We start from the raw sequence: 15,999 nt of genomic DNA, 5'->3' as shown, positions 1-15,999 counted from the left end.
TGCTGAAGCTGTGAATTTATTCCTTAACCAATTACAGCAGCACTAACTCAGTGCAAGATCTGAGATGTATGGACTGCAACTTGTCATTTAATCCTGTATAAAACCTCCCATCTATCCTCACCCTTTCATTGTTCTGGCAGCTGTCATTTCCAGTGCTAATTACTAGTGGAGCCTGGAGCAATCCATCTGATGAGCAGAGCCAGCACTGAACCTGGCAGCACTGTCTCCTAAGGATTGGAGGAGAAATGTGCTCAGAGCCACAGGCTGCAGCTTTTTTTTCTTCCTTGGACAGCTGACCCTGCAGGCTGGGTGGGTGTTTGCTTTGCCCTGCCAAGGAACACCAGCTTGAACTATGGCCTGTGAGCAACACAAAAGCCTTTTGTTTCTACTGATAAGCTTCAGGAATAGCTAACCATTCAAACTATAGGCTGATTTGCCTTATATCTTGCTATGTTTTTTTGATGTCCTGCCCAGTGGATTTGCCTTGTCCCTCTGTCAGCAGACCCAGATTACCATCAAGCTGCCTTTTGAGTTCCTTCTGAATAAGCTGCCCAAAAGTTTCCCTGCAGCCACCTTAAAACTGTGAGCAGGTGAAGACAAGGACCACATGTCTTCTGCATTGGCACAGCACATGAGGCTGCCTGATGCTCACCATGGTGTGGGGCCTTTGGGCACTGGAGGTTTCCCTGCTGCTGCCATGAGGACTCTTTAGCCATAACCTGTTCTGTCAAGGGGCAGATGAGGAGCAAGTGGAAAGTCTATGGGTACAAATTAAGAGGCAGGCTGGCATGGGTGATATAGTTATGGGGGTCTATTACAGACATCATGATGAAGACAAGGGAGCTGAGGCTTTTTACAGGCAGCTGAAAGCAGCCTTGTAACTACAGGTCTTGATCCTCGTGGGGGATTTTAACTACCCAGATATTTGCAGAAAGGCCTGCACAGCCAGCTATTCCCAGTCTAGGAGGTTCCTCCAGTGCATTGATGCAAATGGTGGACAAACCAACTAGGAGAGGAGTTCTGCTGGATCTTGTGCTCACCAACAAGGAGGGTCTGGTTGAAGCAGTGAGAGTCAATGGCAGCCTTGGCCGCAGTGATCACGAGATGGTGGAGTTCAGGATCCTGTGTGGGAGGAACAGAATACCTAGCAGGACCAGAACCCTGGACTTCCACAGAGCAAACTTTGGCCTCTTCAAACAATTGGTAAGGGAAGTCTCATGGGAAAGGGTACTAGGTGGCAAAGGGGCTCAAGATGGTCAACATTCAAGGACCGCTTCTCCCAAGCTCAGGATCAGAGCATCCCAATGGGTAGGAAATCAAGTAAGGGAGCCAGGAGACCCACATGGTTAAACAAGGAACTGCTGGGAAAACTCAAATGGAAAAAGAGAATCTACAGATCATGGATGGAGGGGCTGGCCACTTGGGAGGAATATAGGACTGTTGCCAGAGGATGTAGGGAGGCAATTAGGAAAGCTAAGGCCTCTTTGGAACTAAACCTTGCTAGTGAGGTCAAAGACAACAGAAAAGGCTTCTTCAAATACATAGCTGACAAAACTAACACTAGAGGCAATATAGGCCCACTGCTGAATGAGGTGGGTGCCCTGGTGACAGAGGATATAAAGAAGGCAGAGGTGCTGAATGCCTTCTTTGCCTCTGTCTTTACTGCTGCAGACTCTCCCCAGGAGCCCCAGATCCCTAAAGCCCCAGAAGAAGTCAGGATGAAGGAGGAGTTTGCTTTGGTAGATGAGGATTGGGTTAGAGATCAGTTGAGCAATCTGTACATCCATAAATCGATGGGTCCAGATGGAACACACCCATGGGTGCTGAGGGAACTGCTGGAGGTCATTGCTAGGCCACTCTCCATCATCTTTGGTAAGTCGTGGGCAACAGGTGAGGTGCCTGAGGACTGGTGGATAGTAAATGTCACTCCAGTCTACAAGAAAGGGAAGAAGGCGGACCTGGGTAACTATAGACCCTGGCTCCACCTGGCTCTTAGCCCTCCTTGCCCTCTGAGGATGGACCCAGTGCTGCCAACCACTGTGCTGCAGGTTTTGGCCACAGGGTCTGCCACATCCCTGCCTGCCTCACAGCTGGCCGGGGCTCAAAGGTCTGGCCTACAAAGATGACCTACATAGAGCAGCCACCAGCTCCCCTTCGTCCCCCCCTTTGCTAGGCTGAGCAATCTGAGCTGATTACATCCCCCATTTGCCAGGCTGTTTTTCACCCTCTGGGTCCTGTTAACTCTTCCCATACTTCCACCTTCCTCCTCTAGCATGAAACCAGAGCAGGACAGAGCACCCAAAACAAAAACAAAAACTAATGGTGCTCTCAAGTGCAACCAGACCTTCCCACATGCCTCCTGGTACAGCATTTCAGGCTGGGCTCCAAGCCCTTTAGACTTTAAGACACGTGGCTTACTTAAATGAAAAGTGCAGTGTATGAAACATTGGAGCCACCAGAAAGGTCCATCACAGCCCCCCCCCCCTTGCTGCCTGCAGCACTTTGGCTCTCTCCTGGAAGGAGTCTTTGGCACTTCTCTGTGGGGAGCTGCTGGAGGGGCAGGGGCTGGAAAAACCAGGGGCCTCCGTGTCTTCCCCAGGAACCAGTGGCCTCCTAAGCCCCCCCGAAATGTCCTCCCTCTCAGCAGCCACTGGGCACTGCCTTACAACAATGATGATAATTAAATCACATGCTCCAGGGCTTCAGCCTGCAGGAATAAGGAAATAAGTATTTTTCAGCCTCCACCCACTGCGCAATTAACTGGAAGTATAGAGAGGCTTTTCATCTGTCTGTGTTTCTTTGCCCTGTCCCCCATTTTGAAAAAAAAAAAAAAAGAAAAAAATCCCTGAGAATTGGGTGCAGGACACTGGGCCACAACTGCTGCAAAGCCATGAAGTGTATGCCCCATTCACATGCCCTCATTTCCCTTGAGGAAGGGGTTTCTGCCCCCCCAGCCCAATGGCCTGACCTGGGGGCAGAACTTGTATCTTCTTGCCTCCTGAAGGAGTGGTGCCACCCAGACAAGGATGTGATCCCCCAGAAAAAGTGATTGAAAACCAGGTTAATATAACTCTCACTCCTTCCCTTCTGGCTTTATCTGCCTGCAAATGTTTTCCAGGCGCTGACTGATCTGAGCACTGTTACCTGGTGCACAGCTTGAGATGAAGGTTCTGATGGAGCTTGATTGCAGTGCCAGAAAGCTGTTCACTCAATTATGGCTCTGACAAATGGATCCCTCTGAGCTGCTAAGTTTAATGTGTTGGGTTTTTAAAATTTATTATCATTGTGTTCCTGTTCTGGGCTGATGACAGAGCAAAAGCCAAGGAGAAAGTATCCAAATAGCAGATTTTTGATCTGGCTCAAAACAGGTGTTGTCAACCCAAAAGTGTCAGGTCATTTGAGTTAAAACTAAGTCCACCAAGGCTTCCAGGTTTAAAAAAACAAAGTATTGTATTATCCTTTTTTTGTCTTTTCTCTACATTGTAAAGAAACACCAGTGTTTCTCAGAGCAAAAATATTTTCTAGAAAGCTTGCAAGATGCTTTTCCCCAAAGCATCATCAAAGAAGAGTTCTGCAGCCACCAAAACAAATTTGCCTGTGAGTGCTCAGCCCAAGTGCCACCTCTGCACGGCCAGTGAGGACCAGGGCAAGGGACAGTGATGTGCCACTCTGCACCCCCACCTCAGTGGACCCGGACTGGGAGACACACTGTTGGTAGCAGCCCTCAGCAGCAGCCTGAAAGGCAAGATGAGCTTGTCTTGTGGGCAGCTGCCAACTCTGCCCTGCACATGTCGTGCTGAGTCCTGTAAAGAGCCAGCAAAGGCGTATAATGTTATGAGACAAGTTTAAAGTTCACTGGCACACCAGGTGCATTGTTAAACATCCACCTTGATGGATAAAGGGCCCCTTAGCAGAAGCCTTTGACTCAAGCCTGGAGCTGCTTGTTGTCACTACAATAGGCAGCCTGATGCCACCAGCCTTTGAGAGACCACACCTGCCAGCAGAGCTGCACCACAGCAGCAGCAATGAAAACCGAGCTCAACTTAGGTCTTCAGATTTTCTACCTGTTTTTCAACTGATGCTAAAGGCAACAGAGCAGCCTTGTTACAAGTGTGTTGTGGTTGATACAGGGTGGAAGTGTTCAGGGTCAGGTTGGAAGGAGCTCTGAGCAACCTGATCTAGTTGAAGATGTCCCAGCTTATCGAAGAAGAGGTTGGACAAGGTAAACTTTAAAGGTTCCTTCCAATCCAAACCATGCTATCATTCTATGATCTCTTGATGCCACATTGCTTTGATATTTGCAAGGTTGTTGCATTCCATGCACACATCTGTAACAGCAGCTGGTTTCAGCACATGATGAAAAATCTGGCTTCGTTAAACCCCATGACCCCTCAGTGGGTAAAATATATGAAAATAAGCAGAAAATAATTTATTGTAGCAGGTACCATTGACTTCTTTCTGGTGAGCAGAAGATGGCTTTAAGCTCACAGAGGCACTTCTTTTTTCAGTGTAGGAGTCTGAGAAAGGGACACGGCAGCCCCTGGACCTGTTTCTCCCCTTCTGGGGCAGAATCTGCCACGCAGATGCCACCTCACTGACCAATGGCACCAAGCGAGGAAGAAGCACTTGCTGAGTTTCTGCTGTCAAGTTTGCATCTAATTTGGAGACAAAAAACACAGTGATATGGGCCACCCTTCAGAAGCTGCTGATCTTCATTTACAGTACGTCGGTAAGCCCTGCTGCCAGCTTTTGGGACTCAGACTCACCCCATAGGCAACTGTCGAGTGGGCCTGTCTGCAATCCAAAGAGGCTTCATCACCTCCCTGGAGATTAATTATCTCAGTGCACATTTCTGAGTCTTGAGGTCTGCTGATGTTGACAAGGATCAAGTGTCTGCCAGGCTCCTGTGATGTTTGAGTAGTCGTGGACAAGACTGCAACACGCACCCTTAAGACACCATGCACCAAAATACCTGTGTTTTTAGCATGAGTCACTTGAGAGATGTTGATGCTGATGTTAGGAATAGTAACTGTCAGGCAAAGATCACGAGTGGTTAAAAATGTACTGCTAAGAGCAGGAGAGCAGAATACTTTACTAAGGGTATATAGCACTGGTTTAATTCACTCTCCTCTGCTACCTCTGATAAATGACAGACATCCCAAGGTAGCAGATTTCCACCAGAGAGACCTTGGTTGCAAACAGCAGCCAGTTTCTCCAGGGAAGTTCCCAGCTTCCTTGCTAGGTCCTGCAAAGTCTCGGCCATATCCCCACAGGGAAGAGCCATGCAGCAGTGTGAAGCGGACCTGTCATTCCCTGCCTCACCAGCAGCTTTCTCCTTTCAGGTGACAGATGCTTCCAGATCCTGGAAATATTCCTGCTGTCATCCCATTTCTCAGAATTTCAGGTAACCTGTCCCATATATTCAGCATATGCTGTTAATACAGTCAGACCTGTCTCCTTGCTTTATTTTTCATGCGTTTCCCCATGATATGTAAGGCGTGATGTGCAGTGTGCACCTGCTGAAGACACATTATTTCCCCTTCCTCTGGAGCAAGCTGCTTCTCCAGTTTTATGTTTTCTCTATTCCCAAATACAAAACAACCACCAATATCCACCATTTTGGGGAACTTCAAATTTGGAAATAAAGAAATGTTGCTGGACTATGCCAACAAAGGTCCTGTTGCCACCTCGTGTAAATTAGTCAGTACAAGCATATTCCTGATATCTGGAATACCTTTTCCCAATGCCACAGTGTGAAACAGGGGTACTGTACCTGTCCCAGATGAAATGCCACTGGAGTGTTTTGCCACATTACTCAGTATTCCCTTCACTTCTGAAAATAGCTCCTTAGTGCATCTTCTCATCACATTTCTCTTTGTCACCACTGCATCACATTACAGCTCCCTGTGGCTTGGAGAAGAATCCATGCACAGAAACCTTTCTCCTCTTGTGCCAACCCAAGGAGGACAAGCTCCTAGTTTGTAGAAGAAATTCTTATTTTCCCCCAAAGTATGTGCTGCTGGTACTCCGTATCACATACTTTGTCTCACTTGTGTTCTTCGAAGCCTTTCTCTTCTTTCTGGGCCACCATCCTCTTCTCCTTCTCACTGGGAATGCTTCCCAGTTCATCATCAGTGGCGAACTTTACCAGCAATGCATCCTGTGCTGGGCTGGCTGGTTAAACACAGTCCACCCATCCTTGAAGGTCTCTGCTATCTTGGGCACACCCATGCCAGCCCATGGGTGGCTGCCCTCTTCCCTCCATCCCCACCATTTTCTCCTCTCCCATTGCTGGGCATCAAGTAGATACATCCTCAACATCTCCAGCAACTGCTGGGTGATACATCACCCATCCCACCAAGATTGGTGTAGCTGGGTGACTCCCTGTCCAGATTTTGGACACCCAAGCCCCCAGGGTCCTGCCAGAGCTGCTTCCTCCAGCTCCTGCGTTCGTCCACAACGCGCTGCGCTGGCGCCTGCCCTGAAACAAGGCCCAGGCCGGCCAGGAGCTGCATGCAATTTTCTCTTACTGCCTCCAGCTTTGATCAAAATCAGATTAGGAGCACATGGGCGCCAGTCACAGACCCATTTAAGTTGGCTGTAGCCAATATGAATGCAGCACACCACATCATTCAAATCCAGCAATGCTATAATCCTTATGGAAAAGTACTGGAGCACACAGAAGGCCAAAACCCCTCTAACACACTGTGCTCCGTTGTTGCCTGCTGGGAATCATCCCCATGGAATGGCAAGAAGATGAGTTTCTTAGCCCAAAGGGGATTTCTACCCCCATTTCTTCGTCACTTTTCTTGCTTTTCCTTCCCTCCAGGCCAGACCAGGTAAGAAACATCACTGACTCAGTGCCAGGCTTTCACAGCCAAGATGCTGCTGCTAAGTTAGTTCTAAGGGCTGGAACATCACCCTTTATTTTGGACCCCAGGAGAAGCACCCACCAGCAGTCTGGACCTTGCCAGCTGCCACCCCACAGCCCACATGTGCTGTGCCCAGCACATCAGCCAGGGATGCTGCTGTGGGGATTATCATCTCCCTGGCCAGAGGGATGCTGGAAGAGGATGCATCTGCTTTAACTAGTTCTGTGGAGCTTATTGTGGAGGCAATTCACTTTTGTTAAGACAAAATATAAAAAAAAAAAAAAAAAAAAAAAAGAGACAAATCCTGATGGTGTGGGGGAAGGGAAGTACAGGCTGGGTAGTAAGAAATAATGCAGCTTGTGTGCTTTGTGCTGCCTGGTAACCCTGGGAGCGCTAACTTTATCAGGGTAATGTGATTTTGAAGATTCAGGCCAGCAATAGCAAGCTTAACCATTGCTCTGTGTGCTGCTCTGGCTCTGCCCCACCAGGGACTGGTGGGTGCTGGGTGGCAACTTTGTCACACACTGGCACATAAATGCTTCTCTGGCACGGTAAGCCACTGGTAAGAAAAACTACATGAATTAACTAACTGTACAGCTCAAACAGTGTAAAACTTGAAGGTCAAAAAGAAATAAAAATTTTCTCCAGAAAGCTGTAAATTTGACCTGTCAGAAAAACGACATCCAGCCAGGATTCCTTTGTCAATGTCAGCAGAGCAAAAACTGCCACATTTTTCTACCAGCTCCACAGCCACCCCTCAGCATGGGCAGTCAGCTGGGAGTTGGGTGCTCTGGCTTTGGCAGCTCCCCTCAGCCCTACCTTTGCACACTCCCCTGTCACAAAGACCTCTCCAAGGCTGCTTTTGCAGGATGGGCAGCACATGGTTACAGTGGGGGAGATAAAGTCCTCCTGGTCTGAAGAGGAGAACGAGCCTCAAGTTCTCAGTTCGGGCCATCATCAAATCAAGCCTTGACTTGAGGAAGGCTTCCCTGGGCTCTCCTCCAGCTGTGGGAACCTTCCAGACATCTGATGGGACTAAGAAGGTTGACCCTCCCCAGGGGCCTCCTTCTGCTGCTCCAAGGAGGATACAGCAGAACTGGGGGTTTCATGGGGACTTGCTCCGTCTCATCGGCTGGGTCCTGAGCTACTGTCTTGGGACAAGGAAAGCACCCAAAGCAGCACACAGATACAGGGCTTCTGCATGGGGTGTGCATCAGCATGAGGTGGGTCATCGACCAGCCCACCCCACAAGGCAAGGTTTCTCTTCAGTCTTTGGTCTGCTGAGGAAGTTTTTGCAAGGGCATGTAGTGACAGGACAAGGGCTAATGGTTTCAAACTGAAAGAAGATAGATTTAGATTAGATATTGGGAAGAAGTTCTTCACTGTGATGGTGGTGAGACATTGGAACAGGTTTCCCAGAAAGCTTGTGAATGCCCCCTCCTTGGAAGTGTTCAAGGCCAGGTTGGATGGGGCTCTGAGCAACCTGATCTAGTGGGAGGTGCAAGGGGGTTGGAACCAGATGACCTTTAAGGTTCCTTCCAACCCAAGCCATTCAGTGATTCTAATTCTATAAGATGCAGTTATACTCTCATTTTTCAATCAGTGCAGTGATACTTTGATTTTATTCCCATACATTTTCTACAATTATTTTCTCACTTTCCCAGGGAAAATAAGGTGCAAAAAAGTTAACTGAATAGTCTTTTGTCAAAAATGGGTTTGGACAAGCTGGTATCAAAAATCAGCTTCTCTTAAACATGGTGACATCTATATTGTGCACAAATCAAACACCCTGAAAAGTACTGCTCCTAAAATAAATTGTGGTCACTGTAAAGCAGTTCCAGGTGTTTTCAGAGATTCATCCTTCATCCCTCTAAGATAAGGACTCCATGATTCGTTCCTACTTTTATCCCCAGAGGTATTTAAAATACATGTAGACATGGTGCTTAGGGACATGGCTTAGCAGTGGAGTTGGCAGCATTAAAATTTATGGTTGAACTTGATGATCTTGAGGGCCTTTTCCAACCTAAATGATTCAAAACATTTTGTAACAGAAAGTCATCACCACACACAAACCCATGGTTGGTATGTTCTGAAGCAGGAGAATGCACAGTAAGTAGTTCATATCTAATTTGGACTCCAGTGCCCTTGATCTGTGGTATTAAGCGTGTTGCCCCAGCTCTGCACCTTACTTCCTCAAAAGCAAAATCAAGACAGTAACTCATTAAGAAAGAGTCTCAGCTGTTTCCTCTCTTGGCTGTGTGCATGGCAACTGGAGGAACAGCAAGCATTCTTCAAGACGTTTGACTTCAAACCACAAACTTCCAATCTACCTTCTGAAGAAATTACTATATTGATTTTTCAGCTTCTCAGATCGTTTTTCAAGTGTATTCCTGGCCTTCTGAAGTTGTCAAAGGATGCAGATAAATAGCCTTATCTCCTTTAACACTGATGTTCTCATAGTAAACAGATGACTGTTAGCAAGTCTAATTTGCAAGGCAGGTGAAAGATGTGCTGGCTGGAAAGGTGACCAGAAGCACTGACACAGGCCAGTGCTGTACTGCCAAAACTGCAGAACCGTTTAATTTCTGTTCAGTGAATTTCCCTTAAAGTTTTCTTAGGAGAAAACTTCTTACAATTTGTTGGCTCAGAGTTGCTCTTATGTAAGATACAGCATGGACCAGATTGCCTTCTGGACTTTTCTTCAAATCTCTTTATTATAAGCAACAGAATGAAGCTCCTAATATTTAGTTTCCTAGAAAACAAACCATTGACTAGCCCTATCTACTTAGTTGCTTTGTGATGATACTTACAGTCTCTTCTTTTACATTTCAGCAGTGTGGACTTAGCAATCATTTGTATTAAAGTGCAAACAGCCACCATCCAATGACATATATGGATCTGTAGGGAGCATAGCTTGAAGTCTTTCTAATTTTAGCTTCTTTCAGTACATTAGAATTTTCTAGCATCAATCATCCAAGGAAAATCCTTTACACACCAAATTGTCACAAAAAGCAGCGTGCTGTTTTGTGTTTAGCTGGGATGATTTTGCACCCACAGTTTCCTGAAGCATGTGGAACACCATGAACCAGGTGTGCCCTGTTACCCAACTACAGTTGCTTTCTCCCAATAAAACATAAATGATACAAAAATGCCAACAGCATGTTTTCAGATGCATTTAAGTTAATAGTTCACATATTTGGGATACTGTGCTGTAGTTGGAAAGGACTTAATTCTTTTCCTAGTCACACTAAATTACTGCAGAAAGCATTAAGCTTATGTAAGCAGAATTAACATTATGGCTAAAATCACCAAGCAGCAGTCAGCTTTCAGTTTATCCTTTGCATACTCATAAACTCCTTTCCATCTGGCAGAAAAGATGATCAGCACATGCTAAAGAGCACTATTCCAAGGAACACACCAAAGGGCTGTGTTGTGAGCACAACCAGCCCCTATCCTGTTCTCTTTTTTGCTACACACTGAGCATAACCTCAATCACCAGCTGAAGACCAGGGGAGTGCATCATTCCCCTATGGGAGGTTTAGCATTCCTCACATTCCCTGACAGGGTTGCCAGATTATAACCTCTCAAGAAGATGGTTGCTGTATTTGTCTACCACACTCCCAAAAGTCCTGCGTTTTGCTCAAAGCTACTGCGGCAATGACTGACACCCCAATTCAGCTGCTGGTGAGATGGGGAACATTTTCCCCAGGAAGAGTAATCGGCTGCAGGAACATAAGAAATTATCAGATCAGTGGCTCACCTAACTTAGTAATCAGTCTTTCAAAGTGAACATGGGCAATGCAATTTAGAGAAAGCAAGTCTGTTGTATTCGATTTCTGCTGCCCCCCAGACCCCAGCATCCATGGCTCATTGGTTCAGGGATACTGGTGGACACATCCCAGGCTGTAGTATCCACTTATGAGCCTCCTGTTCCTGACATTGCCCAATACCTTGGGCCTGCTGATATTGCCAGTCTCCATAGTATCCTGTGACAATGAACAGAAGTTCCCAACTCACCATATAAAAGACTACTCTCTTTTATCTGTTTTAACCTCATCTACTCATTTCATTGTGCATACTAAAGGTGTATACTAATTTTCCTTATAGTATTGCAGGATTTTTTTGCTAACAATTCTGCTTTCATCTTATTCACTGCCTTTATGATTTTTGTAAATTCTTTGGCTTCTTCTTCAGTTTGAAGATTCTTCCCACACTCCTCATGTTTTTTTCACTGTACCTCTTCTTCTGGCATTACATCTTTCCTAAGATGCAGAAAACAGACTGTACCAAGTGCTCAAGATGCCAACTCATCAAGGCTTTATATGGCAGCAAGGTCGTGCTGTCCTCCTGTTGGTGCCCAGCATTTTCCTGGGTCTTGGCCACCGCTGCATGCAGAGCTGATGATTTTTGTAAGGGGGGGGGTCCAAGCTCCTTCCGTCACCTGGACCTGTCAGCTCTGAGCTCAGGACTGCCTGCAAGTTTAAGAACCGCAAGGACAGAGAGCACAGTTTCCTCATCAATCCCTTCCCAACAAATGCAACTTTAGATGTATCCTAAACAAACAAAAAAAAATGTACCCACCCAGCACATTCAGGAAAACTCCACAAATTTTTCATCTATATTATTTGTTTAGTCATTGTTCAAGCTCTCTCAGTGTGAGTTCTCAGCTTGAAAAGCCTTCTTGATGAGAGTTAAACATAAACTTGTAGTTTCTTTGGAGATTGTTTTGCCTGTGAAGCTATGGGCTACTTTGGCAACAAGCATTCCTCATCCTCTCCCTTCCTCTATAAAGAGTTTTTATAAATCTCATAAAAAGAAATTGGACAAGGGACTGAAATCCAAGCTCAGTGAACTTCTAACCAACAGTTACAGCTTGAATATGGATTAATTTTCTCTGCCTCTCTGGCTCGTTGAATACAGATGTACCCATGAAGACTGCCAAGGCTTCAGTAGAAGGGACTGGGACATCTCTTCCCTTCAATGAGAATCGTGTGTCGTTGTGGTTGGGCTTTTTCAGCAGGAACACAAAGCAAAGTGAAGGGCTTTGCACAGCCTACAACTCTAACAATGGAGAAAAGTTAACTTTACAGATCTTAGCACAGCTTGCTAGGGTTAAATTAATGCTTTTGCACCCAAAGAACAGATATGATGGAAAAAGTATTTATTTAAAATGCTGTACAATGGGAATCTCAATCATTTTCAAAAGCCAGCTGAGGGAGAAGTGACTCACATAGCTTGTATAAAGGAAGCCTCTTTACAGCTTTCAGTGCTGAATTTTTTGTCTCTGGAAACATCAGCTGTGTGAGTGTAGACACCTGCTCAGTGCCATCAATGTCTTTGGCAGTATATAAACATGGAGGAAGACATGGTTCCTGCCCTGAGGAGCTTACAATCTAAAACGTGACAAGGAGAATATTATTCCAACATATAACAGTTGACAGAAATCTCATCAGTCAGATATAAGAAGACCCATTTTAACAAGTAATTTGAATACCAAATACATATATAAAGTCTACAGGTAGGACAGAGTGGTGTATTTGTTGTGTTGTGTATTTATATATTGATACATCTACAGGTAGGAAAGGTAGTGATGGTTTGCTTCAAAGAGTGATTTTATTTTCTTTGGTGGGGCTGCTCCAGCTTCTGCTTCCTGAAAAAAAATAAAGAAAATTAGATTAGCACTCCTGTGATTTTGCAAATTGGATTTTAGGACAAAAGTCTTCACAGAAAGAATGGTGAGGTATTGGAACAGGCTGCCCAGGGAGGTAGTAGAGGCACCATTCCTGGAGGCATTAAAGGAACTGGTAGACGTGGTGCTTCAAGAGATGGTTTAGTGGTTAGGGGTTGTAGGCAGATGGTTGGACTTAATGATCTTGAAGGTCTCTTCCAACCTGGATGATGATTCTATGATTCTATGATGCAACACATTTGAACACTGGACAACACTGGGGTGAACTAATTCCCATGCAACAGAGGAACTCAGATTTGGGAAAGGTAGCATGAAAGAAGTGATGGGTTTTCTGTCCTTTTGAGACATTGAATCTACACATCATAGTACAGCTGGTGAAACTATAGCAAGTACCTTGGAGGCAGAGGTAGCTGGGAATCCTGCTTCTTCTAGGGAGTACATACCTCACTCTGTATCTGCAAGTGGGAGGGAGTCCTGACACCCAGGGCACAATCTGCTGGAAATTCCAGCTTTCTTGTAGGTTAACAGTGATTGTCTCATCTTTATTTCCATTCAGAGAAGAGACATTAGGAGGAAGAAGAAAACCTGAAAATTAAACTTGAAGCCACATGCTGAAAAAACTTGAGCAATGCTGGATACTCATACATCTCATACTCACTCAGTCACAAATTCTGCCTCCCAGATTCTTCCCATTTTGAGATTTTCAAGTCACATTTGGCCTGGTTTCTAAGGCAATCAGAGTAACTTTATAGAGTGTTGTATTTCTGGTCAGGGTCCTCCCTCTCCTCCATTTCAACTACGTTTGAGAGAGGGCTTAATTTCAGATATGAAGATCCTAACATTTTCAATTAAAGCAGTAAGAGTAGCTTAGTAAGCTGAGTAAGAGAGCAGAGGAACAAATTCTTATCACAGATGAAAGAGAAGCTGCACCGAATCTAACAGTTAAGTGCAGTTTTGGCCCATCCATTGGCACTTTGTGCATATATCACAGAATCACAGAATCATAGGGGGTTGGAAGGGACCTCGAAAGATCATCTAGTCCAACCCCCCTGCCAGGCAGGGTCACCTAGAGCACATGACACAGGAACGTGTCCAGGTGGGTGTTGAATGTCCCCAGTGAAGGAGACTCCACAGCCTCTCTGGGCAGCTTGTTCCAGGGCTTTGTCACTCTCACAGCAAATAATTTTTTTCTGATATTTACATGGAACCTCCTATGCTCCAGTTTGCACCCATTGCCCCTTGTCCTATCACTGAACATCACTGAACAAAGCCTGGCTCCATCACCCTGACACTCCCCCTTAACATATTTGTAAACATTGATGGTCACCCCTCAGTCTCCTCCAAGCTAAAGCGACCCAGCTCCCTCAGCCTTTCCTCATCAGGGAGATGTTCCACTCCCTTCATCATTTTTGTGGCTCTGTGCTGGGCTCTTTCAAACAGTTCCCTGTCCTCCTGGAACTGAGGGGCCTAGAATTGGACACAATATTCCAGATGCAGCCTCACCAAGGCAGAACAGAGGGGGAGAAGAACCTCCCTTGACCTACTAACCACACTGACCCCTCAAGCAGTGCACACCTAACAATCTGCTCTTTGCATTGCTCATACTTAGGGAACATGGCAGAGGTAGGGGGTATCATAGGAAGATGCTAAGGAATATACCCAAAGCAGGTATCAGAAGCCTGGCAGGGAGCTGAAGGTTGTAAGAGCAATGGGAGATGGATCAAAGGGCCTGCAGTATTTGGTGGGTATTAGGGATCAGAGAGATGGGTGGGTGAAAAATTCAGAGTCATCAGTGCCACAGAAATGGAGAATACAAACAGTTTTGTTAAGGGCAATAGTTCCAATGAATCATTATGTGTCAAATGCAAATTATATTTTTTTGGGGTTGTTACATTCTTTCCATTCTTGTCACTGCATGTAACAATAGCATGGGCAAAATTTAAAGTTTATGTTACTTCAAGAATATTTAGAAACTGTGCTGAATGTCTTAATAATTACCTGAAAACCTGCTCAAGAAAGAATGTGTAGTAGAGGAGTGTACTAAGACTCTTCTTCTTCCTTCACCTCTTCCTTTTCTTCTCCCTCTTCCTGCTTTTCTTCTCCTTCTTCCTGATTTTCTTCTCCCTCTTCCTGCTTTTCTTCTCCCTCTTCTTGCTTTTCTTCTTTCTTTTTTATAGAAAATCATTGTAGTTATCAGGTAGGAATTGAATTTAAAAGAAACAGTCTTGAAATGCAGAGTTCTGCTTTTGAAACTGTTCTGTTTCTAGCAAATGCAATATTATTTGGGCTTAAAAATAGAACAGAGAAGTACTGTATAGAGATTTTATTCTTAATATGCCAGAGCTCTAGCTTAGTGGAGTTAATAGGCAAGTGCTGGAATAGAAGAACTCTCTTCTTAGAGGGGTTAAAACAGTACATGGCTAAGTTGCACATAGATGTTCAAGGTCAAAATGAGAATTTAAAGATACGTAAATATGACAAAAAGTTTAGTATTTAAAATTATTTGCTTTCTTGGAGCAGCAAACAAGTTAAGATTCATGGCACAGGAACTAGCCTTATGAATAATCTAGAAATCATTCTGAGTAATGTCACAGCCTTGTGTCTGTTTCAAAAGTTCTTATATCTCTGTTTTCTATAGGAGAAATGGCACAATTTAATACTAACAGCCCTTTGCCTCAGTCAACAAACTCAACAGTTATCTGAAAGCTAGCATTTATGTAACATAGGCAACAATTTGTTTTGGTTTTATTGCCTTTAGAGAGCTAGTACAAGTTCTGATGTACAGTCCTACTCTGAAAAACAACTGAACATTGCATTGTAGGCTTCTCTGCTCCTTCTCTTCTAGCAAACTCTTGTTCCAAGGCACCTCTTTAAGCTTTATCCCAACATGTCATACCTTCATATAGTGCCTAGACTGTAAAAAATAAGGGAATTTGTTCCTAGTGTAATCAACCATTCAAAGAATACATTATCAGCTTTCAGTTGGGATTGCAGGTAGCGTGTGAGCAGCACAGATGTTAGATTTTCCTCTCAGACACACATGGTCTGTACAAGAGTTGCATCTGAGTCACTGAAGGAAAATCCTGTTTGAATATGTGCTTGGGAATTGACCTGTTGTAATCAGATTCCTGGTCTGAATCACTGTTTTTCAGGGAAAACCATTGCACTAAGTGATCATCCCTGCAAAACCATAAATTTAACATGAATGTCCACACAGGCCAGCTTGCTTAGAAGTTCTGGTGCCAAAGGAATACTGCCTCTTTCAGCATCTTTCCATAGGGAATGTCCCTTCCATTAGCACTTTGTGAAACAGGGCCAGGCAAGCCTGCAGACAAACATCTTTTAGTTATTAACATCTTCCATTAAAAATTAAAGTAAATTAACTATTACAGAAAATCAAATGGCATTCTTCTGGCTTAAAGTACTAGTTAGGGGTGC

General features: G+C 44.9%; 1 protein-coding gene across 1 annotated transcript in view; it reads right to left on the bottom strand.

Moving 5' to 3' along the window:
- Positions 1-15,999, bottom strand: part of SH3BGR (SH3 domain binding glutamate-rich protein) — a 50,663-nt gene that overhangs the window by 6,189 nt on the left and 28,475 nt on the right. The window contains 1 exon segment of the mRNA XM_010000443.1: positions 14,560-14,706. Within this exon segment, the coding sequence (XP_009998745.1) occupies positions 14,560-14,706 (147 nt within the window).

The sequence above is a fragment of the Chaetura pelagica genome, unplaced genomic scaffold (genome assembly GCF_000747805.2).
Source record: "Chaetura pelagica isolate M959 unplaced genomic scaffold, ChaPel_1.0 scaffold244, whole genome shotgun sequence".
NCBI classification, from domain to species: domain Eukaryota; kingdom Metazoa; phylum Chordata; class Aves; order Apodiformes; family Apodidae; genus Chaetura; species Chaetura pelagica.
This window is presented reverse-complemented; position numbering and strand designations above follow the sequence as displayed.